Below are 24,901 nucleotides of genomic sequence, written 5' to 3'. Positions count from 1 at the left end.
TTGGTTGTTCTTCTTTATTTACTGGTGAGATAATTTTGTATTGTTCTAAAATATCAAGTAATCTATTTATTTTGTCGTGTAAATGAATTGGTACTTTACTAACTCTTTGTTTTTTGAAAACTGTGTCAGGTTTTAACGGGAGATGTAGTGATGAACTGATTTTCCCAACGTCAAATTTTGATGTTGCGTAGACTGTTGAATATTTTAACAGTTGTTTTGCTAGTTTGTCAAACTACTTCAATTATTTACGCGGTAGGCTACTTCATATATGGGTGAGATTGTAGCGTTTGTTTCGCAATATCCTAAAAGTCCTAAGGGTAATGTTACTTGGTACGGTGTATTGTTATACACGTGTAACGAAATGATGTCGGAATTCGTGTTTTTCAAATATTTTGTAGATGAGATCGTGATTTTGAAAAACTTGTGAATAGGTTTAAATTCAAAGTCTGACATAAAAAATTGTTGTTTATTTTGACTTTTATCATACTGGTGAACTTGTTTTATTGAAAAGTTATATATATTTCCTGATAATGGTTTCAGGTGTTTCCGTTGTTGGATAAAAATTTGAGAAGAATGGTGGTTGTTCGTTTAATCTTTGAAAAAATGTTAGAGCTGTATTTTTTGTTTTTGTGTATTTATCTTTGATTAGTATTTTACTATTTAAGATGTTGATTGTTGGTATATATTTTGATATAAATCGTATGCCAATAATATTGTGCTTAATATCACTAATATGAAATATTTGTTTAAATGGTTTGTTTAGAGTTTTATTTTGCTCCATTGTTCTTGTGGGGAAAAGGAATAATTGGATTTTTCCGTAATTTACTAATGTTGATCCTTGTGCTGTTGCTAGTTTACTAGAGGTTGCAAGAGGCGTTAATTTTGGATGTAATGTTTTGATTTCATTCCATGTGGGATTATTAATTATGTTTGATTCTGCTCCTGAATCATTAAAAAAATCAATTTCAAGATCTGGTGGTTGAAATTCTTTGTTTCTTGGACTTTCTAAGAGAAATGGTATTGTCCAAATTTTTTCTCTGGGTTGTTCTTTTTGTATATTTTGATAAATATGATTTGTGTTTGAACATTTAGTTTTGTCTTTTTCATTGGGTTTAATTACCGTGTTAATTTCGTTTACTTCTTGTGTAGTTTGTGTAGTATCGATGGGTTCAAGATAATAATTGTGAAGGAGTTCCAATTGATTTTCATAAATATGTGATGTAAAAGGTTGTTCATATATGATAGGTTCATAGTCGTTTTCGACTGTTATCATATTTACGGAGATAGTATTTTCTGTATCACTTTCTGTATCTGATGATCCACAGTTTATTTGATTTAGTTGTAGTTCGTTACTTCCTGTGTCATCAATACCTGGGGGGTTTGATGTTGTTTCTTCATTTGACTGTACTTGATTAATATGTCTTTGATGTTTTGATGTACTACTTCTGTATCGATATTTAGAATTATTATAATGGTTATTATTCCTATGTGGTGACTGGGAATAATTTCTATATTGATTGTTATAACTTGAATTTCGATTTTGTTAATTGTTCCGTGATCTGTTTTGATAATTGTCATTTGATCTGTGATAGTTTGATCTATTATTCGAGTTATTTCTTCATCGATTGTTCGGGTAATTCTGATTTCGATTGTTCGAATAACTTCTATTTCTATTATGTGAATAGTTTCTATTCCTGTTGTATGATGAGTTTCGTGATTGATTATTCGAATAGTGTTTATTTCTTGGGTTTGATTGGAAACTGGATCTAAAAACAAATTGTGTTGCATTGAAATTTAATCTCGAATAGTTATTTCGACTATTTGGTCGATTATAATTGTTTTGTGAAGAATTTTGTGTATTTCTTCGTTCTGGTGATCTTCCTCTATAACTTGAGTTATATGGTGATTGATTCCTCGTGTAATTGGTGTTGTTCGGAAGTGGTTTTCCTGAACTGTTATTTCTATATATATTTTTGTTTGGTAGATTTTGATCTTTTTTCATATATTGATAGAACGATTTATTTGATTCTTTATGCTTTTGAGGTTGATTCTGATTTTCTTGTTGTTTTTGTCCACATACGGAAATACTGCGTCGTATCGTCGGCAATAATTACACCATTTTTTGAAGCATGGTTTGCCTTTAAAATTTGGATGTTTTTCATAGATATTTAGTATTTCAGTGATTTTTTCAATTAGGTCTGTATCTGATTCCTGTATGTTATTTATTTGTGTAGTGTTTGTTTCAATTCGATTAACATACTGTAGTTTTAGATTTTCTGTTTCTTCAAGTTTCATTGTGATTTCCGCTTGCTCTAATTTATCTACTAGTTTTCGAAAATCTAAATCTGGCTCTTGAATTGAGGAAGGATGAGATGCTCTCTTTTTTATTGCTATTTTCCTTAATTGAGGTGCTAAGGTCATCATTAAAATTTCTGTCATTTTTGTGTTTTTATCGTCATGTGTATTAAGTGAATATGTTTTTCGAACTAGTGTTTCGATGCGTACTGCTAATTGTTTGATGGTTTCATTTGGTAATCTGCGAATTTCATTACATAAAACTCTTTGGTGTTGTTTATTTCTTTCGGAGTCAAACATCTTTGAAAACTCTTGTGTAAGTCTTTTCCAGAATGATTTTATTTTTATAGGTAATACTGAAAACCATTTTTGTGCTGCGCCATCTAAGGTTGTTTGTATCAATGCTGTGCGTCTAGGTATCCAATTTTGATGTAGTGGCGTATTAATTGGTTCAGGTCCTATATTTAAAATTAAATTTGCTGTTACTGCATTTAAATAATCTTCTACAGAATATTCAGGATCTGTTCCTGTAAATACCATCAGTGGTTTATTGGACGTTATTGATGATCCACCCATGAGGTATGGATTCATTGTCATCTGTAGTGATTCTGCGGCATTTGGCATTTGCGAGAAATTTGAAAGTTGATTTTTTGTTATCTCGTGTTGCTGAAGGTAATACGGAAGCGGTATTTCATTTTGCATTTGAGTTGGTTGATAAGAATGCATTGACATTGGATTTTGTGGTTGTATTGGTTGAAAAGATTGTGTGTTAAATGAATTTTGTATATGCATTTGTTGTGGATGTTGTACATCTGTTGGGTTTTGTGGGTAAACTTTCATTTTTCGAGATGGTTGAGGTTGTCGTGGTCTTTGTGTGCGATATTCTTTAACGTAAGGTGCAAAAATATCTGGTTGGTGATAATCATCTTCATTGGATGATAAATAGTTTTTATTAAATGGTGTATGTTGGTTATTTTTATTTTGTTGGAAGAATGGGTAACTTTCAGTATAATCCTGTGTAGGTTGTGGATTATCTGGAAAATTTACTGAATTTGTCGATGTTTTCGGGAGATTCAAATAATGAGAACATACGTGATTTAAATTTTGCGTATTTTTTCGGAGAGGTTGATTTGTTCTTTGTTTGTGAGCATAATTATAATTATGTTCTGCAAAGGTGTTTCCTGTGAATGATTTTCGTGTTTTTGACGGTACTGTCATTGGTCTATATGTTTGATAATCCATATGTGAATATTTTGGAGCAACCGAAGGTTTAACGGTTGATTTTAAGGTTACTTGTGTCAGTGAAGTATTTGTATTTCTTGGTGTTGTTAAATTTGGGTGTATTGGTGAAATACTTTGTTGTGTTGTTGTTGTTGTTGTTTGGACAATTTCTTCATTTATGAAGTGTGGTGGTGTTTGAATATCTTGTTGTGTAAGATTTCTAGTTCCATTAAGGTTTTCATTGTGTATGATGGTCGAATTTAAACTGTTATTTCGTGTATCAGGTAAAAATGTATTGTAGTTTAGTGGTGTTGCATCAATGGTTAGTGGTAGTACTTTTACATAATCTCTGTGTTAAGATATTGTATTTATTGCTTGACTTGAGATAGATTGTGGGATATTTATAAATGTAGGATGAGACCATTCAGGGACCCAAACGTGGTCTGATTGTTCTGTAATGGCAGTGTCATCATTTGAATTTTGAGGTCTGAAATTTTTTCTTGCTTGTGAAATTAAGTCTAAATTATGTGTGAAATAATCTATTATAAACCATGCCAAAAATTTTTGTAAGTCATGTTTAGTGTGTTGTGAAACATCATCTTTAGTGAAATTTTCTTTGATTATATGTAGAAAAGTTGAAAATAATGCAATTTCATTTCGTACTTTTGTATGTTTGGATGTTTCAGTTGGTGAGATACTTTGAAATTCTGTTTTTTCTTTTATAGAGATATAGGTATATATTATTGCAAAAACTTCATTAGTGAATATAGAGTTTGCTTTTTATGAATTGTGATATTGTATGCTTTTGATATATTCTAGGAATACTTTTGAAATGTCTAATTCAAGATCGTCTGTTTGAATTACATATTTACGATGATTCGTATTGGGTGTGCTGAGTTCTATAGTGTAGATTCCATATTGTTGTGTTAAGTTACATATGTCTTTTAAATAATGTTCAATAATTTGTCTTTTGATTTTTATATCTGGGAATTCTGCTTTGCATGGAATGATTCCGGGTTCAAACAAATTTCCGAGTAAATTTTTGCAAAAATCATGCTGCCCTCTTTTATCGGGTGCATCTATGAGGACGGGGTAGACCTCTTCGTCATCTGGACTATCGTCACTTTGAGTGTGGCTCATTTTTTCGTTTGATGACTGTTAATATATAACTGTCAATGTGTCTAATTGGGTGATTCCAGTTATACAGGTGTACTGGTTTGTGTTTGTATTGCTTTTTCATTCTTCTTTTTCCTCTTTTTGATGAATTTGAAGTTGTTTCTGAATCGGAAAAATATAATTGATCGTGAATGGGACAATTTTTATTAATTGATTCTTCTAGTTCATCTAAACTGCTGGTTTCTGATTCGGAAAATGCGTTTCTATTTTTTGAAAATCTTTTTCGTGTGATTTGTCTTTGTTTGTTTATAATTTTTCTTTTTATTGTTTGTCGTTTTGTTCTAATGTATCCAACTGTTTGTGTATGAGGTGTGATTACAAGATCGTATTTATTGTTATCTATCTCACAGTTGTGTAAAACGATTGTTTGCTTCTTTCCTAGATTTTTGAATGACATAAGGTTTAGGATGAGGGATGCAAAAAGTTGTTAGGTATTTTATTTTCTTAGACTCTTAGTCCTTACGATTTTTTGGTTAGCTTAACCTGGGTCTTTTTATTTAGGGTTGGAGAGAAAATTATATCGATTCTGAAGAATGATTTTTTACTTTCTCGTGGCTAGTCTAAGCTAAGGTGTTAACTTACTTAATCTTACTTAGGGGTAGTGATTGTGTTCAAGGGTTGGAGAATAGTAAATCGATCCACAAGGTTCAGGTATAATTAGAACGCAAGTGGTTCGTTAGATACTATTTTAAACTTACTAAGTCTAAGATCTATCCTGGGTCTGGTAAGAGGAGGGTTCAAGTGAGGGATGAATAACCGGAGTTCTTCACTGTTTATCTTAATTTGAATGGTTAGTTTTATTGAAAAATTTCTATTAATCTTGGGTCTTTTGGAAGGGTTGGATAGTGAATCGACGTTTGAGGTCGTTAGACATTTGCTAAGTGGGTGGGGGAGAACAAAAATATTCTTTTTGATCCAAGGATAGGCCTTGATGATCAGGTTTTAAATTTAGTGAAATAGAAAATTAATTAGGATCCAAGGATAAGCCTTGATGATCCGATTTTAAAATTAAGTGAATTTAAGTTTAAAATGTTTTAAATTTATTTAAGAAAAAGATTTTGTATTTTAATGATATACGTGAGCTTATGATTGCTGTTATGTTTAGGTGATGAAGCTGGGACAACAGATAATTTATGATAACTAACAATTTATTGTCATGCTACTAATTTTTATTTTCATTTTCAATAAAAATTTTTCAAATATGTTTTATATAAGACTGCAGAAAATAAGAAAATGATCTGAGATCTTTTTATCAATCGTTATTGTACATTAATAATTTTGTTTAGCGCCTGAAATGATCATGAAGATTGACTTCAAAATTTTATGTTTGCAGATGAAAATCTAAACTCATTGCTAATAAGATTCTAAATATAAAAGTTTGTGTTGGCTTTTGCCGTACAATCATAAAACTATTTGGTAAGTTTCTACTTTGTCGTATGTGGTCTCTTATTCGCGATCTTCGTCCAATTCCGGGTAGTTCTATTATTGTTCGGAATATCGGCTCTGATCTATTGAGTCGTAGAGACATTTCGATTAAATTATTATCGTATAACATTTTGAAAATGTTTGTCTAAATTCTAATCTATTTTTGGTTAGTTCTAAGCAATTAAGGTCTTCTTCGAGACTTATGGTCGCACCAGATGAGTTAAGACCGATGTGGTTAACTCATAGAGTAATTTCGGATAGGGTACACCGTCTGCTCGTCACGCTATCTTATTTTCGGCCGGATAGATTCGTGCAACTTCTTAGTCTAATACCGATCCTAATCTTACTCTTATACTTTCTAGTCTCAGGGTGTTTAACTAGTCTCTGCTAGGCTCAATAGATCTAGGGTATACTGGTTTGTTGCGGCCGCTGAAGTTCTCTTGGAGAGGCAACTAATTTCTAAGTTAAATTCAAATCTCTCTGGTGCTGAAATTTCAAGTAATTTCAGCACTTACAGATAAGTGGGTTGTTAGTTAGATGGATTATGATTGGTTAATATTAAATACTTTACAGTGGTAAAATATCCAATTTATCCAATCATAAAATATAATTTAGATCAGGTTCCACTTCGATTGTTTTATTGTTCGAATTTTTGTAACGAAAGTAACGAAATATTTGTGCTCGGGCGGTTTTTTTTTCTTCAGACAAATTTCGACTTTTTAACTAGCCATTTTTGACGGTATTTTTTACATCATTCAAAAGGTATTGTTGTCCTGAGCTTAATTTTGAAAAAATATATATTTTAGATCTGATCACTTTTTGTAAAGTTATAGGGCTTTAAAATTGCCAACTTGGCCAATTTGAGACAATGAACGCGCGATATAGAGTGCTGAATTAAACTATCCGGACAAAACGAACAAAACTTGAACTTTCAAACACGTTTTTCTCAACTTGGGTTAAGATTAGACAAAAAGTGAAAGAACTAGAACAAAAGTTGCTTAAAATTTCATCAGCAGTATTATGGTGCAGTTTTTCTCTGAAATTTTACCCCAATAATCGGTCATTTTGGCTTTTTTCGATTAATCAAAAATTACGCTGAAACAACCTATTAATTGGAGAGAAATATAGATCAAAGAAGCCTCTCAGACAGCTTGAGAAAGTTTTAGGAGGATTAAATGTCCAAAAACCTGTATAAGAGAAAATACTTTTGCCTGGTAGTCGAAAACATGATTTTTACTGTTTACTCAAATTTTTGGAGAATTAACATTTCTGAAACTTTGTAGGGCTGTGTAAGAAGTTTTGTATGATATAAATTTTCCATCAGTTAAAAAACTAGTTTAAGCATAATTCATGACTTATCAAAAAAAGCAGAATTGACCGATTTTTGGGGTAAAATTTGGCTTGAGGTTTTTTGGAGAAAAAATTGCACCATAATAATTCCGATGAAATTTTGTTCAGATAATTTAAATCAGCTCTGTATTTCGCGCTATAAACGCGTAGGCGGAGATTTAATCCGTCCTAGAAATCGTTAACAATTGGTTGAAGGAAGCTTATTTGCCATAATTGATTTGTTACTAGAGGCGAAACTTACCAATTGGTACTTAATATGGCGTGTGAGGAGGGGGGAGGGATGATTAATGTTCTTTTTATTTTTATTACATTTGATTTTTTCATGCTATTACTGCTCCATACACCTTAAAAGGCAATTGGAATTTTTAGGGCTTCACCCTGATACGAGCAGTCTTGTTGAGTGTTGTTTTTGCGGGGACGCTTTTTTGTTGGTAGCTTCAAAACTTACTAACATTTTTTTGGATCCACACGGTGCAGGTTTTACTGTTTGTGTATGATTTTCATATAAAATGTGAGTCAAGTTAACTTGCTCCTTACAAATTGAAAAATTCTGCCTTCTTTGAAATTGATATTTGAATATGTTTTACCCATTTGCACGCAAAAAATCCGATAAAAAACCACTTCCAAACCTGTCTTTATTTCGATTTGCTTTGGTATGTTATTTGGACCTTCACGTTGCAGGCTTCACCGAAACAGGTCTTACAGTATCTGATTTTTTTGTAGATTGCGACTCAAGTTAACCTGACCCTTAAAATAACAAAAAAAAACTTTTTTTTTGCTTGTTACATCTGTTTTACCCATTCACACGCAAACAATCTGATGACAACCCGATTCAAAACCTGTTTCAGCTCAATTTGTTTTTAGGTTTCGTCTTTGACAATGTTTCAAAGTTGTGTTCGAAATTGATAAGGCTTCGATAAAATTTTTGACTATGTGAGTCAAGTTAACTTGCTCCTTACAAATTGAAAAATTCTGCCTTCTTTGATATTGATATTTGAATATGTTTTACCCATTTGCAGGCAAAAAATCCGATAAAAAACCACTTCCAAACCTGTCTTTATTTCGATTTGCTTTGGTATGTTATTTGGACCTTCACTTAATTTAAATCAGCTCTGTATTTCGCGCTATAAACGCGTAAGCGGAGATTTAATCCGTCCTAGAAATCGTTAACAATTGGTTGAAGGAAGCTTATTTGCCATAATTGATTTGTTACTAGGAGCGAAACTTACCATTTGGTACTTAATATGGCGTGTGAGGAGGGGGGAGGGATGATTAATGTTCATTTTATTTTTATTACCTTTGATTTTTTCATGCTATTACTGCTCCATAGACCTTAAAAGGCAGTCGGAACTTTTAGGGCTTCACCCTGATACGAGCAGTCTTGTTGGGTGTTGTTTTTGCGGGGACGCTTTTTTGTTGGTAGCTTGAAAACTTGCTAAAATTTTTTTGGATCCACACGGTGCAGGTTTTACTGTTTGTGTATGATTTGCATGTAAAATGTGAGTCAACTTAACTTGCTCCTTACAAATTGAAAAATTCTGCCTTCTTTGATATTGATGTTTGAATATGTTTTACCCATTTGCACGCAAAAAATCCGTTTCACGCAAAAACATCAATTCCGAACCTGTTTTTTCTACGATTTGCTTCCACTACGTTTTTTGGACCTTCACGTTGCGGAATTCACCGGAACAGGCCTTACAGTATACAATTTTTTTGTAGATTGCGACTCAAGTTAACCTGACCCTTAAAATAACAAAAAAAAACTTTTTTTTTTGCTTGTTACATCTGTTTTACCCATTCAAACGCAAACGATCTGATAAAAAATCGATTCAAAACCTGTTTCAGCTCGATTTGTTTTTAGATTTCGTCATTGACGATGTTTTAAAATTGTGTTCGAAATTGATTAGGCTTTGATAAAATTTTTGACTATGTTTCTATTATCATTTTGACGTTGTGTTTGACCATGTTAGACATTGTGCTGGATTATGTTTCGAAAAAAGTTTCGAATATGTTTTCATTTGTGTTCCACCTTCAGCTCGACTACATTTTATGGCGACAAATTTTTTTTTTTTCGTTTGCCACAATTTAAATACAATTTTTTTCAAATCATTGCACGTTGCAGCCCTTGCCGAAGCAGGCCTTACAGTATACAATTTGCACGTAGATTGCAAAACAAGCTAACCTGCCTCTTAGAATTACAAATACTGTTTTATTTTGCTAGTTGCATCTGTTTTACCCATTTCGATTTGTGTTCGGCTACGTTTCGAGCCCTCGTTCAAATTTTGTTTGTAATTGTAATGTTTGTGATGCACTGAAAAAGTTGTTTTTGGCAAATATGCCAAACCTTTTTAACCTAACCTGTGCGATTCGCAGAAGAAAAAGCGTTGACATCATTACCAATGAGCAGAGCAGAGCTGTCTTAGATAGTTATCACTAGATCAGCGAGCTTTGAGAAGTCTAAAATCTTGTCTCTGGTTTTGTCTCTGATTTGTGGCCACTAGAAAAAAAATTATAGAAAATAGGGGCGGATTTAGGGGGGGGGGGGGGGAGGGGTTTGGAACGCGGACGCGGACGCCTCCCCCCGCACTAAGGGATTCGATCCGCTGCCGACCAAAAGGGTCCACCCTTTGTACTACTTTGAGATATCCATTTTTGGAGACCGACCCAAAAATTTTTCTCAAGGCGCCTTTGGCGCCATTATGTACTAATTTTAGGGGAGGAGCGCGCGCCAAAAAAAACGCGACTTTTGGTCGAAATTTTCTAAAAAGTGCCTAAAAACATCTTTTATGGCCTGTTTTTTTTTTCATGGGCTGAAATAACCATGATATCCATAATTTTTCGCTATCTTGGTGCTGATATATTGCTTACAGTAATAGGTGATTTCTCTTATAAGCGAAACTAAAAAATATTCAGAAACGGGAGAAAAACTGAGTGTTACAGGAGTTGTTTAAATTTTCTGGGATCATTTATAGTTTACATTGTTGGTATGTAGCAAGCAATCAAGTCTAATTGAGATTTTAGATATCGATTACTATAGCAAATTTAAGATGCCAGGACCAAACTATATGCAAATATTTGATACCCATGGTCTGAACATGTATTTCAACTCTATGAACAATGTTACCAATATAACTCCAGAGGCAAAACCCTTCGAATGTACATTAACAAAGTTTCAAATAATAAATATCTGGGTTAGAGAGCCCATTGTTGTTGTTTTTGAAAACATCAAATTTTCTTCCATTTGTTTTAAAAAAACTAATTTTTATTAGAAGTTATTGTCTTTATATTTTTGTTCCGACTTTCGATACGAAAGTGACGGAATATTTGTGCTCGGGGTGGGTTTTTTTTTCTTCAGACAAATTTCGACTTTTTAACTAACCATTTTTGACGGAATTTTTTAACATCATTCGAAAGGTATTGTTGTCCTGAGCTCAAATTTGAAAAAATATTTTACCTGTGATCATTTTTCGTAAAGTTACGGGTGTTTATAGATTGCCATTTTGGCCAATTTGGGACAATTAACGCGCAATATATTTCGCGCTATTAACGCGTAAGCGGAGAGTTAATCCGCCTTAGAAATCGTTCCAAATTGTATTAAAAAAGCTTATGCGCCATCAGGGGCGGATCTAGGGTTTTCTCGAGGGGGGGGGCGGATTTTCAAAAAACTTTCCAAAATTTTGACGACTTTTTTTTTTTTAGATCGACCAAATTGATTTTTCGAGCTCTCCCTAAGCACTGTTTTGCCCCTATTTTGGCGAAATTTTCTGCGCCGCAGGCAAATTTTTGAAATTTGAGACACGGTTAGTTTGAGACGCGCTCCCCCTCAAAGTTAGTATATATTGGCGCCTTTAGAAAAATTTTAGGGTCGGTCGGCCAAAATGGATTTCTGAAAAAGTATCAAAGGGGGGACCCTTTGGGTCGGCAGGGGGTCGAATCCCTGAGGGGGGGGGGGGGGGGGCGTCCCCCCCGCCCCCCCCCCCCTAAATCCGCCCCTATGCGCCATAATTGGTTTGTTACAAGGAGCGAAATCTATCCTTTTGTACTTTGTATGGCGTGTGGAGGGATGTTTTTCATAAAAAATTTCAAATTTTATAAAAAAATGTTTTTTTGATTTTGTTTTATTTCATTGAATTTTTTAATGTTATTACTGCTCCATAAAACTTGAAAGGCAGTCAGAACAATCAGGGTTTCGCCCTGATACGAGCAGTCTTGTTAAAATTTAGTCATATTTAGATTTTTCAGAAGTCGTTTGTGCTACAACTTGAATGAGGTTTAAATTGGCCAATTGAATCTTAGTCTTGTTGCAAGGGTTTTACAGCAAAAGGTCCTCTTGTGATTTATTGCAAATGGTTCAAGGCTAAGCGGATCATTTGTCCTGAAACAAAATTTACCCGAGTACTAAGCAAGGTGTTGATACTTATCAACGTTTGATGTGATGTTCTCCCGCCTCAAAAATGAATTTTAATCCAAAAGCGGAATACCGAACATCCTACCATCTATACAAAAGTGCAGTAAAAAATTTCATTTAGGCTAACCGTGTCTCAATTTTTCTAGAAACTAATCACTTCTCTGAAGCGATCAAAGACTGCCTTGAACTTTTAGCAACAAAATTGTTTTTGCCGCTAAAGTATAAGAGAGAAAAAATTGAGATTCATTTTTCAATATTTTCTCTAACTGTTTCGTTCTTTGAAAGGAGTTTTCTCTTCATATCAAGTTTAACTGTCTTCTTTTCAATTTTAGCTGTTATAAAAATCAAACAAGACTGCTGGTATTAATCCGACAGTCTTTTAAGGTCTATGGAGCGATAATAACACTTAAAAAATTAAATATAAAACTCATAAAATGATTTTTTTTAAACTTGAGAATTTTGATTTTTTTTTGTAAAAATCATCACCCCACCCGCCATAAAAAGTACGAAGTGATAAATGCGCTCCTAGTGACAAATCAATTATACAAAAACGCTTTTTTCAATCAATTTTGAACGATTTCTAAGACGGATTAAATCTCCGCTTACGCGTTAATAGCGCGAAATATATACGCAATAATTGTCCCAAATCACCAAAACGGCAATCTATAAACCTCTGTATTTTTACAAAAAATGATCAGATGAAATATCTTTTCAAATTTAAGCTCAGAACTTTAATACCTTTTGAATGATGAAAAAAATTCCTCAAAAAACTCTGGATGAAAATTCGCAATTTGTCTGAAGAAAAAAAAAACCCACCTCGAGCGCAAAATTTCGTTATTTTTGCTACAAAAGTCGGAACAAAAACTTTTTTTTTGCGTGCGCAAGGTTCATAATTCGCTCAAGATTTTTTCGTCATGAACAATTGTTTTTATTTTTATACTTTCGTTTCCTAAGATGTTGCACCGATGAGAAAGATATGGAAGAATGGCCAATTGTGGAAAAAACTTTTGTGAGCAAACATGCATAAAAGTGGACTTAGTGCCTGAGTTAAGCATACCTCGTCGGACCAAAAGTCGCTTTGTATGAAGGAATTTCTTAAACAAAATTGTTACAATTTCTTAAAAAATTTGTCTCTAAAAATGTTATAAAATCAGGAGCATTTCTTACATGAAATGTTTAAGATAGGAACATTTCGTACAAGATATTTGCAGAGTTCAATATTGAAAAACGCTCTAGCAAATTTAAATTTAGTCCATTTACTACATGATCTTGACAAATCAAATGCATCTTGCACGATATAAAAGAAATTTAAAATAAATTTTTTAACTTAACATACAAAACGCTCTGAACTATTGACGTGATCGATCAAAACATTCGTGTAACAAGCTCCAATGTCAAACTCAAACCTCAAACATGTTTAAAATTTCTTGTCAAATGCATTTATAACAAGACTGTTTGTATCAGGGCAAATACCTGAAAATTCCGACTGCCTTTTAAGGTTTATGGAGCAGTAGTAACAGAAAAAAATTGAATGTAATAAAATACAATGAAAAAAAAATCTAACATTTGAATTTTTTTGATAAAATCATCACACCAAACGCCATATTAAGTACAAAAAAGACTGAATTTGCTCAATGTAACAAATCAATTATGGCAAATAAGCTTCTTTCAACCAATATGGAACGATTTCTATGACGGATTAACTCTCTGCTTACGCGTTAATAGCACGAAATAGATCGCGCGTTAATTGTCCTAAGTTGGCCAAAATGATAATCTTTAAACCCTCATAATTTTACAAAAATTATTTTTACAAAATTGCTGTCTTAGAGGTATAATAAAGAAGAATGCTTGTATCAGGGCAAAACGTTGATTATTCTGACCGCCAATTATCATCGATGAAAAAACTATGGTTTACCAAATTGTTTATTTATTGTCGAAAAATGGATAAATTTTTTTTCTATTTGTATAATTTTGTATTATTTGCTAAACCCTGAATGTTTCGACTGCCTTTTAAGTTCTATCATTACGAGGCCTAACTGTGCACTGGATAGGAGCACAATTTTGTGTCTGTATGTTCCTAGATTCCAGAGAAGTCTTGAAATATGTTCCAAAATGTAAGTGGATTCCACAAACAAAATTTCGGTGCATTCTGCAAACATATACCTGTAACGTAAATTTTGTCGACACATTTGTTTTGTTGCGGATTCCGCAACAAGCAAATATAGCTAGTTGTTCTGGATTCCGCAGCTGTAGGTGGATTCCGCAAAATGTAAGTGCATTCCGCAATTGTAAGTGTATTCCGAATTTTGTTCAATACTGAACTTGCATATGAACAATTAAAAGCTGAGTTGGAATTCTTAGCTTTAGCAATGCGGAAAATAAAAGCAAAGACTTAGCCCTTGTCAGCGGAATCCACGAACAAGTCTTAAAACTTTGGTTACCTAAATCGGTGGATGTCATCTTTTAGTATTTTGGAAACACAACAACAAACAATTTCAGTATTTGGAGTCATTGAGTCCAGAGTGTATGGAACACAACGCATATCGACAAATTAGGTCAATATTTGGGATTGCGTCAACCCCAAATACTGATTTTGGAAGTATAACGCCGAAAAAATGCAGTAATTGTAGTCATTGAGTTGAGTGTAAATGGAAACACAACACACAGCATATCGCCAAATTAGGTCAGTACTTGGGATTCCATTGATGCCAAATACTGGAATCCCAAAAACTGGAATAAGGTGGAATAAATATGGAATATATCCATTATTTGGAGTAATTAGGTTGAGAGTGATTAGAACCCCAACGCATAGCAAATCGTCGAAATAGTTCAGTAATTGGGATTTCATCAATCCCAAATACTGGTCAGTAATTTGGATTCCAATAATCCCAAACACTGGTCTATTCTAGTAAATTTCTATTCTAGTAAATTTGTATTCTAGTGAAATCAAATCATGTATTTAAAAGATATAATTTTATAGGCTACTACACATATAAACATATGTAAAGGGAATCCGCAAAGAAAATGCAGATTCCACTTACAATTTGCGGATTCCACTTACAATTTGCGGATTGCACTTACAGTTGCGGATTCCGCAACAGCTCAATTTAACGATACAAAAGTTTTATCATTTGTATGTGGATTCCAGAAACTGATCTGGATTCCGCAAATACAATTGTGGATTCCGCAAATTCGCCTATTTTTTGTTCGATTTTGAGCGGTACAATGATTTAGGTATTTGTTTGTGGAATCCAAAACAGCATAGAAGATCAAAGAAAAGTAGCAATGTTGCGTATTCCGCGACAAATCTGATTTTGGCCTGTTGCGGATTCCGCTTACAATGCAGAGAATGCCCAGTTTGGCCTCATAATGATTAAGCAGTAATAACATAAAAAATTTAAGTGTATTAAGAAAACTAAATTTTAAAAAAACGAGATTTCTTGTAAAAACATCACCCTCCCCGCGCCATATAAAGTACAAAGTAGTAGATTTTGCTCCTATTAACAAATCAACTGTGGCATATAAGCGTCTTTGAACCAATTTGAAATAATTTCTAAGACGGATTAAACCTCTGCTTATGCGTTAATAGCGCGAAATATATAGCGCATTAATTGTCCCAAATGGGCCAAAATGGCAATCTTGAAACTCCCATAATTTTACGAAAAGTGATCACAAGTGAAATATCTTTTCGATTTTATTGGCTAGTTAAAAAGTGGAAATTTGTCTGAAGAAAAAAAATCCACCCAGAGAACAAATATTCCGTTACTGTCGTTAGGAAAATCGGAACAAGAATATTTTTTGTATCAGGGCGAAGCTCTGATTGTTCCGACAGTCTTTTCAGGTCTATAGAGCAGTAATAACATAAAAAAGTTAAATATAAAAAAAATAAAATGATTTTTTTGAACTCCACACGCCATATAAAATACAAAGTGATAATATCGCTCCTAGTGACAATTCAGTTACACAAAAACGCTTCCTTTTCGAATTTATGTTCAGGACAACAATGGCTTCCGAATGATATTTTAAAAATTCCGTCAAAATTGGCTAGCTAAAAAGTGGAAATTTGTCTGAAGAAAAAAACCCACCCAGAGAACAATTATTCCGTTACTTTCGTTAGGAAACTCAAAACAAGAAGACTTTTCGTATCAGGGCAAAGCTCTGATTGTTCCGACAGTCTTTTCAGGTCCATGGAGCAATAATAACATAAAAAAGTAAATATAATAAAAGGAAAAAAAAATGATTTTTTTTGAACTCCACACGCCATAAAAAGTACAAAATGATAATATCGCTCCTAGTGACAAATCAGTTACACAAAAACGCTTCCTTTTCGAATTTATGTTCAGGACAACAATGGCTTCCGAATGATATTTTAAAAATTCCGTCAAAATTGGCTAGCTAAAAAGTGGAAATTTGTCTGAAGAAAAAACCCCACCCAGAGAACAAATATTCCGTTACTTTCGTTAGGAAACTCGAAACAAGAAGACTTTTCGTATCAGGGCGAAGCTCTGATTGTTCCGACAGTCTTTTTAGGTCCATGGAGCAATAATAACATAAAAAAGTAAATATAATAAAAATAAAATGATTTTTTTTGAACTCCACACGCCATAAAAAGTACAAAGTGATAATATCGCTCCTAGTGACAAATCAGTTACACAAAAACGCTTCCTTTTCGAAATTATGTTCAGGACAACAATGGCTTCCGAATGATATTTTAAAAATTTCGTCAAAATTGGCTAGCTAAAAAGTGGAAATTTGTCTGAAGAAAAAACCCACCCAGAGAACAAATATTCCGTTACTTTCGTTAGGAAAATCGGAACAAGAAGACTTTTCATATCAGGGCGAAGCTCTGATTGTTCCGACAGTCTTTTCAGGTCTATGGAGCAGTAATAACATAAAAAAGTTAAAAATAAAAAACATAAAAAATGATTTTTTTGAACTCCACACGCCATAAAAAGTACAAAGTGATAATATCGCTCCTAGTGACAAATCAATTACACAAAAACGCTTCCTTCAATGAATTTTGAACAATTTCTAGGACGGATTGAAACTCCGTTCACGCGTTAATTGCGCGTTAATTGTTTCAAATTGACAAAATAGCAACCTTTAAACCTCCATATTTTTACGAAAAATGATCACAGATGAAATATTTTGAATGATAAAAAAAGTTCCTAAAAAAATGCTGGTTGAAAAGTGAATGATATTAAAAAACTTCCTCAAAAAATGCTGGTTGAAAAGTGGAATTTTCTGAAGAAAAAGCCACCCGAGCGCAAATACTCCGTTATTTTCGTTACGAAAGTAAGAGCGATTACTTTTTCTTCATGATAATCTTCATGAACAACTTTTTCTATTTTTTTACTTTCATTTCCTAAGATGTTGCACCGATGAGAAAGATATGGAAGAATAGCCATTTTTTGTGAGCAAACAGGCATAAAGTGGATTTAATGCCTGAGTTAAGCATGTCCGGTCGGACCAAAAGTCGCTTTTTGAATGAACTTTTTAAATGAAATTTTCACAACTTCCTGAAAAATTTCTCATAATCAATTGCTTTTCTTACATGAAATATTAAAGCTAGGAACATTTCGTACAAGATGTTTGCAGAGTTCAATAATGAAAAATCCACTACCGTTTAATACCGTTTGAATGATCCAAAAAATTCCGTCAAAAATGGCTAGTTAAAAAGTCGAAATTTGTCTGAAGAAAAAAAATCCACCCAGAGAACAAATATTCCGTTACTTTCGTTAGGAAAATTGGAACAAGAAGACTTTTCGTATCAGGGCGAAGCTCTGATTGTTCCGACAGTCTTTTCAGGTCTATGGAGCAGTAATAACATAAAAAAGGTAAATATAATAAAAATAAAATGATTTTTTTGAACTCCACACGCCATAAAAAGTACAAAGTGATAATATCGCTCCTAGTGACAAATCAGTTACGCAAAAACGCTTCCTTTTCGAATTTATGTTCAGGACAACAATGACTTCCGAATGATATTTTATAAATTCCGTCAAAATTGGCTAGCTAAAAAGTGGAAATTTGTCTGAAGAAAAAAACCCACCCAGAGAACAAATATTCCGTTACTTTCGTTAGGAAAATCGGAACAAGAAGACTTTTCGTATCAGGGCGAAGCTCTGATTGATCCGACAATCTTTTCAGGTCTATGGAGCAGTAATAACATAAAAAAGTTAAATATAATAAAAATAAAATGATTTTTTTTGAACTCCACACGCCATAAAAAGTACAAAGTGATAATATCGCTCCTAGTGACAAATCAATTACACAAAAACGCTTCCTTTAATAAATTTTGAACAGTTTCTAGGACGGATTAAAACTCCGTTCACGCGTTAATTGCGCGTTAATTGTTTCAAATTGTCAAAATGGCAATCTTTAAATCTTTAAACATCCATATTTTTACGAAAAATGATCACTGATGAAATATTTTGAATGATATAAAAAGTTCCTCAAAAAATGCTGGTTGAAAAGTGAATGATATAAAAAACTTCCTTAAAAAAAGCTGGTTGAAAAGTGGAAAATTTTCTGAAGAAAAAGCCACCCGAGCGCAAATACTCCGTTATTTTCGTTACGAAAGTAAGAGCGATAACTTTTTTCGCTGGCGAAAAATTCATAATTCGCTGAAAATTTTTTCTTCATGAACAGCTTTTTCTATTTTTATACTTTCGTTTCCTAAGATTTTGCACCGATGAGAAAGATATGGAAGAATAGCCAATTTTTGTGAGCAAACAGGCATAAAAAAGGATTTAATGCCTGAGTTAAGCATACCCCGTCGGACCAAAAGTCGCTTTTTTGAATGAACTTTTTAAATGAAATTTTCACAACTTCCTGAAAAATTTGTCATAATCAATTGCTTTTCTTACATGAAATATTTAATCTAGGAACATTGCGTACAAGATGTTTGCAGAGTTCAATGCTGAAAAATCCACTAGCAAATTTAAAAAGTTGTCCATTTTCTACATGATCTGAACAAATCAGAAATTTTCTTAGCACAACATACAAAACTTTCTGAACTAATTGACGTGATCGATCAAAATACTCGTTTAACATGCTCCAATTTAAAACTCAACCCTTACACTTGTTCGAGATTTCTTGTCAAACTCATTTATCATATTTGCATCTGATTTGTTGCATTAGAAAAACAAAATATTATATTTAAATATATTGTAACTTTAGAACAAATACATTGAAAACGATTCAGGATTTTTTTTCATTCTATATTTTTCGAAAACGTATTGCTCGAGCTTTGCTAAAAATGCATAATTTATGTAGACATCAACATGCTGTAGAATTTAGGGCTTCAAATTTTGACCCAAAAGAAATCATAGGAGTTCAATGAAATAATTTTAACTTGTGCTAGACAAAATAAAAGAGCAGCAAAACACACCAATGAGTCCAATACAATAAGAATTACACGGGGAAGCCAAAATACCTGCTCTCACATTTCGAGTAGCGATAGACTCTAATGGGTAAACCCTATGCTGTAATGAAAAATTGCTGTCTTAGAGGTATAATAAAGAAGAATGCTTGTATCAGGGCAAAACGTTGATTATTCTGACCGCCGATTATCATCGATGAAAAAACTATGGTTTTTCAAATTGTTTTTTTATTGTAGAAAAATGGAAAAATTTCTTTTTATTTGTATCACTTTGACTTTTTTTAAAAATCTTAAACTCCAAGCGCCATGTAAATCTCAAAGCGACATATGCTGCGTCTGGTAGTGTATAAATAACAGCAAATTGATTGCGTCAGTTCAATTTGGAAAAAACCAATTCGCCGCTTACGCTTTAATAGGACAAAAAAATTCAAAATTATTGAATTATTTTGCAAAACTAGTCCAAGAAGCAACCGATCAAAACTTGATTACAAATGGTCGCAGGTGATTGTTTTTTATTTAGAACAGTAGATAACATAAACTTTCAGATGGTATAAATATTATTTGCTCAAAAGGTTTAGTTAATATGTCAAAATTTGTCTGGAAAAAAAACCCGAGCAAATTCTTTTCAAAAATTTCAGAAAAAATTGGAACAAAAAAGACAATTAATTAAATTTTGTCACGCATTTTTAAGCTGATTTTACTATTGTGGGTTGAGAAAACGAATACTTAAGTTTTTTAAAGTCTAAAATGAGTTTAAAACGTATGCAAAGCAGTTTAATCAAAATTTGTACTGAGTGTTTTTTAAATGAGGCAATTCGAGGTTCACAGTTCCAAGCCGATAGATTTTTCCTTAGTTTTTCATTTCAGTCAACCATCCCGGAGGTCAATAGTTCAGGTTGAAAAAAGCGCATATAACCAGCGCCCATTTAAGCTATGACTTTTTTCCAAGAGCTCACCTTGCAAATGCAGCACACGCACAATCACATGATTGCTTGGCACAATCACCACCGGAGCGCCACAACGCCAATAGCAGCACCCTTGTCCTACATGTTCAAAAAATAATTTGGATGATAAGAAAAAATATAAAGTGCTTTTGCGATGTTGATGAGGTGAGTGTGATGAAAAAAAGCACCCTAAGGTATGGGAAATAAAAAATCAAGGTTCAAATTGAGCATTATAACTTTCCGATAGGTTAATTGCTGTTGAAAACTTTTCGAGCTGGATATCGATTTTCAGTATGCTTTTAAAATTGGTTTCCTTAACTTTCCTGAAGCTTTAGTGACTAAAGCTGGAAGAGAACATTTTACGGCATCGCATTGAAAAACAATTTGATATAAGCACTTTCAAAAAATTTTTCCTCGTATTTACAGACGAAACAATTCATAGAAAGAGATTATAATTATCAGGGTCGATACTCGCGGGCAATATTATCAAACTTTGATTGGGTTTGAAGTGCAAGAAAGGTGCTCTGAAATCTTCCTACCTTGGTGGTACATTTGTTCAAAACAAAGTTGCGACTTTAATTTGATCCGAGTGCAATTTTTGCAATGCTTTCTAGACTAAATCACTTCCATATATTAAGCCAAATTTGATTTAAGCCAGCTTTGTATTTTGCGGAGTTACAATGAAAGTTGTCTCCGCCCATTTTTCTGGTTTGTATGAACAAGTGATACTAAAATCGACACATAGGAATTTAAAACAGGTTTTTCTCGGAATTTAATTATATCAAGCAGCTGGTTTTCATGAAAACGAAGCTTAAGCGGTTCGTTTTTAAGACCGCGCAGGCTCAGTTTGAGCCCAAGAGTAAAAGTTTTAAATCCTAACGATTCTATAAAGTTATGAAATGTGCAGAATTTAAACTCCTTTAGGTCTTTCTTCCCTTTTTATTTTCACGGACTTAAAAACTTTCTCTTAAAACTTAAAAGTGACTTTTCTGCCAGGTGCAATTTCCAGTATTTAAGCGAAAAACAGTTTATTAAAATTCAACAATTTATAGTCTTTATGCTCTTGTGAATTTTCACCAAATATATAGAATAAATTGAATGAACAAATAAGTAGTTCACCTCACTGAATTTTGATTGGACGGTTTCAGGCACCTTCAACTGGGTTCTTTTATTCAGTAGTTAACAGTTTGAAAAAGTGTAAATGTCACAATTTTATTTTTTTTGGATCTTCAGCAATACTTGCATTTATAATTCTGTTATGCTTTGTAGTAATTAGTTCACAAGGACATCAAATGTTCGTTTGACTGTCGCAAATTTTCAAAAGTCGAACGCAACTTTGATTTATATGTTTTTGTCGGATCTTTTTTTTTTCATTTGAAGACTGCGCAAACATTAGACTAGACTAGACAATTTGTTTATCTTTTAAGTAACCAAAACCGATTATTAAACAAAAGCATTAATTGTCAAAAATACTTGACGTAAAAGCTTTATAAAAAGGCCTTTTTACTCACTGTTTTTTTGATAGTTTATCATGTCAACAACGATACATAATTTAGCTTTGGTGCTAGTTGCAGTTTCACTGGCGAAGTTAACAGTTTATGGTGAGTTGAATATCAATCAAAAATATTTTAATCGATTTTCAATCGAATTTCATTCGTTTGATTCTCAATATAGTTTCACTTTTTCAGCTTCTATTACTTAACAAAACCTATTAAATCACATAGTTATTGAAATCGCTTGAGTTAATTGTACTTAATTTAATTTGCTGGAAAAGGAAACTCGAAAAAAAACAGTATCTTTTATTTTGACTTTTTTATTGACACAAGGTTTTAAATTCCAGTTTTTCCTGATAAACTTATGGCTTTAGTGGGTATTAATCGACTGGCCAGATTCTTAATCTTAAAAAACAATCTGCAGACTGTTGAATTGTTAATCTGTTTTTACATTTGATTTGTTGCTAGAACGATTCCATTTAATTACATCAAAATTTACTAGAATAAAACGAGACAATGTTTTGCAGCTAAAGTTTGCTAAGATTGAAATTGCATCACAAAAATTAGTGTTTTAGGCAGATGCGGATATAGGATTTTCTCGAGGGGGGGCTGACTTTTTTTAGGTCGACCAAAAAAGCATTGAAAAGACTCTGTTTTGGTCAAATTTCTGCGCTGCAACCAAAATTTTTTAAAAAAGGCCAAAAAAGCATTTTTAGGAACATTTGGAAAATTTTCACCAAAAAATCTCGCTTTTTCGGAGCGCGCTCCCCCTCGCAAAATTATATATTGGCGTCGAAGGCGCCTTTAGAAAGTTTTTAGACTCCATCACCAAATATGGATATCTCAAAATAGTACAAAGGGGGCATCCTTTGGGCTTTCACGGGGTCGAATCCCTAAGAGAAGGTGTCACCCCCCCCCTCCCCCAAAAAAAAATCCGCCCCTGGTTATAGGATATATGCGTGCGCTTACCAGACCATCAATAACATAATGATTAATTTGTTTGACATTTTGCGGAGTTTGACTAAGTATGTTCTCCAATCTAACTCAAATGTTGGGCATTTTCTTATTGGAAAACCATGAGACTTGACAAACTTCACGCTAAAAATCAAACATTTGGACCTAGAATGTCATCACGTGATTTTATTCAGAGTTTCCTTAAAAAATTAAGATAGAAGTCTACCTCAAATTACCAAGCTATAATTTCTGTTTTTCATATTTGGTTTTTTTTCTATGCTCAAACGCAATATTATTGCGAGATAAAGCTCTTTTTGATTGACAAACTTGAAAACAAACCAATTCTCTTCCGAATAAGAAACCTTGGCGGAACCTTGCCTTCTCAAACTCAAAGCACATCTTGCTTAGTATAATAAGTCTTGCCCATTAATGACGGTAAGTTACTATCGATCTACAATATAGTTGGCGGCAACCTTGATGATAGCTCATGAGAATGCAGCCCTTAGTTGCATGGGAAACATTGTAATTGCCATCTTTTCTAGCTTTTTTGAATGATTTTTTAATCTGGGACAATATTTTAGTTCGATAGAAATTTTTTATTGACGCCGGTTATGTAACCGACAAAATTGGTCAAGCTGTTTCGAAAAGTTGGTTCAATGTACATTGTTGATCTGTGATATTTTAAAAACTCAAATCTGAAATCCACGCCCAGAAGATCAATGCAAGACAGTTTTGAGTTTTAAATTTATTTAAGAAAAGATAGTTTTAACTAAAATTTTGCAAAAATGGACAGAAATGGGTTAGAAAAAAACGAAATGACTGCTGAATTAAACGATTGATTGCGATTAAACGTGTGATATCCTATGAGGTAACGCTATGGAAAACTAATTTGTAATTCAAGATTGTAATAACTTTGGATTGAAATAATTGTTTTTTTTTCTTTTGTTTTTATAGCTACTGAGAGTAGTCCAGCAGTTGTTACTCTGAGCTCTCAGCTACGTGTCAATGTCTCTGATCTGATGACCTTGGACACGACTTAACAATAATAAACATTATTAGCACTGAAGGTTATAGTGACATCATCCAATTACTGCTATTGCAGTGGCAGCATGACATACCCCCTCGAGTGAAAATAATTGTTTCTGATTTAGGGAAAAAATTTATAATATCAAGAGTTTTAAACACTCCGTTCTTTTAAAAAGTTTGTGATTTGGATTGCAAAATTTTGTATTTCTTCAATTTTCTATTAGATCAATTCTCCAGCTGGGGTTCCAGTCCACTCCTTTGTCTAGAGTAGCATAGCCAAACTTCCTTCTGAAAAGGTGTCTCTCTAGAAGGCCCAATTTTGATTCCACTGGCCTGTCCCCTTTTTCTTTGAGCTTTGTTAGACGTCTTCGATACTCCTGCAGTGCTGCTTTTAGTAGAGCTCCACCTGTTAGTTTTTCCGAGACCTTGAAAGAATGTTTCGAACTTTTCGTAAGGAGGTTCGAATTTTTTTTCCCGTTCAGCGGCTGGCTGACTTTGTCCCCTAAGTTCGCCGACTTTTTGCACTCCCCTCTTGAGAAGTTGGTCCGCCAGATTTTCCCAGTCTGCCGGTGCCAAATTCCTGTTATGAAAGGTGTCCTGAATATCCTCCGGTCTGGTAGTCACATCGATTTTTTTTTCAATTTAGCTTTCTGTTTGTTCTTAGGCGTGGAACTTGATTATACGTCTTTGTCCGGGGTACTAATTGCAGAAGCAGTTTGTTTTGTCGATGTTTCTGGCTGATCGACTTGATTCTTGTTTCTTGATTTTTTCTCTGTTTTCTTTAATGCGACTTCCTCCTGAGTTTTCGGACCGGCTATCGAACTAGATCCCCCTGTAGCTGGTTTAGCTCTTTTATTGGCTAGATTTAGACCCCACCCTGATTCGATATCTTTTGAAGTTTTGACTGTTTGGCTCTGTTGAAATCGGTCAATCGGATTTACAAAGTCAGCTAATTCCACCGGCCGTCGCAGTTCTTCATCTGAGTCGATTTCCTCTAGAGTTTCTGGAGAGTTGATTCGTTGCAACTTCTTTTGTGGTTCCGCCGATGGGCTTTTCCTTTGTTTTTGGTCCTGTGGTAGACTAATCTTCGCCTGAGCGATATCCGATTTTCTATAGATCAACCCTGCCGACGTTTTTACTGTTGAGTTTGATTCCGTTACTATTTCCCCTTCAACGGTTTTGTGAGCACCTGACCACTCTTTCGTAAATCGTCTTTACGCAAAAT

At 33.5% G+C, this 24,901-nt stretch overlaps 2 protein-coding genes across 2 annotated transcripts in view; one reads left to right on the top strand and one right to left on the bottom strand.

The window, feature by feature from the left end:
* LOC134846828 (PAT complex subunit CCDC47-like) overlaps positions 1 to 24,901 on the bottom strand; it is a 495,511-nt gene that overhangs the window by 452,795 nt on the left and 17,815 nt on the right. The window lies entirely within an intron of this gene.
* The window catches only part of LOC134845963 (neuronal acetylcholine receptor subunit alpha-10-like), a gene marked incomplete in the record, with an annotated part of 60,906 nt that continues 57,399 nt past the window's right edge, over positions 21,395 to 24,901 (top strand). The window contains 1 exon segment of the mRNA XM_063863107.1: positions 21,395 to 21,804. Coding sequence (XP_063719177.1) covers positions 21,735 to 21,804 — 70 coding nt within the window.

Source organism: Symsagittifera roscoffensis, chromosome 5, assembly GCF_963678635.1.
Source record: "Symsagittifera roscoffensis chromosome 5, txSymRosc1.1, whole genome shotgun sequence".
Lineage (NCBI taxonomy): Eukaryota > Metazoa > Xenacoelomorpha > Acoela > Convolutidae > Symsagittifera > Symsagittifera roscoffensis.
The sequence above is the reverse complement of the archived record's forward strand: the minus strand, read 5'-3'. Positions and strand labels throughout refer to the sequence as shown.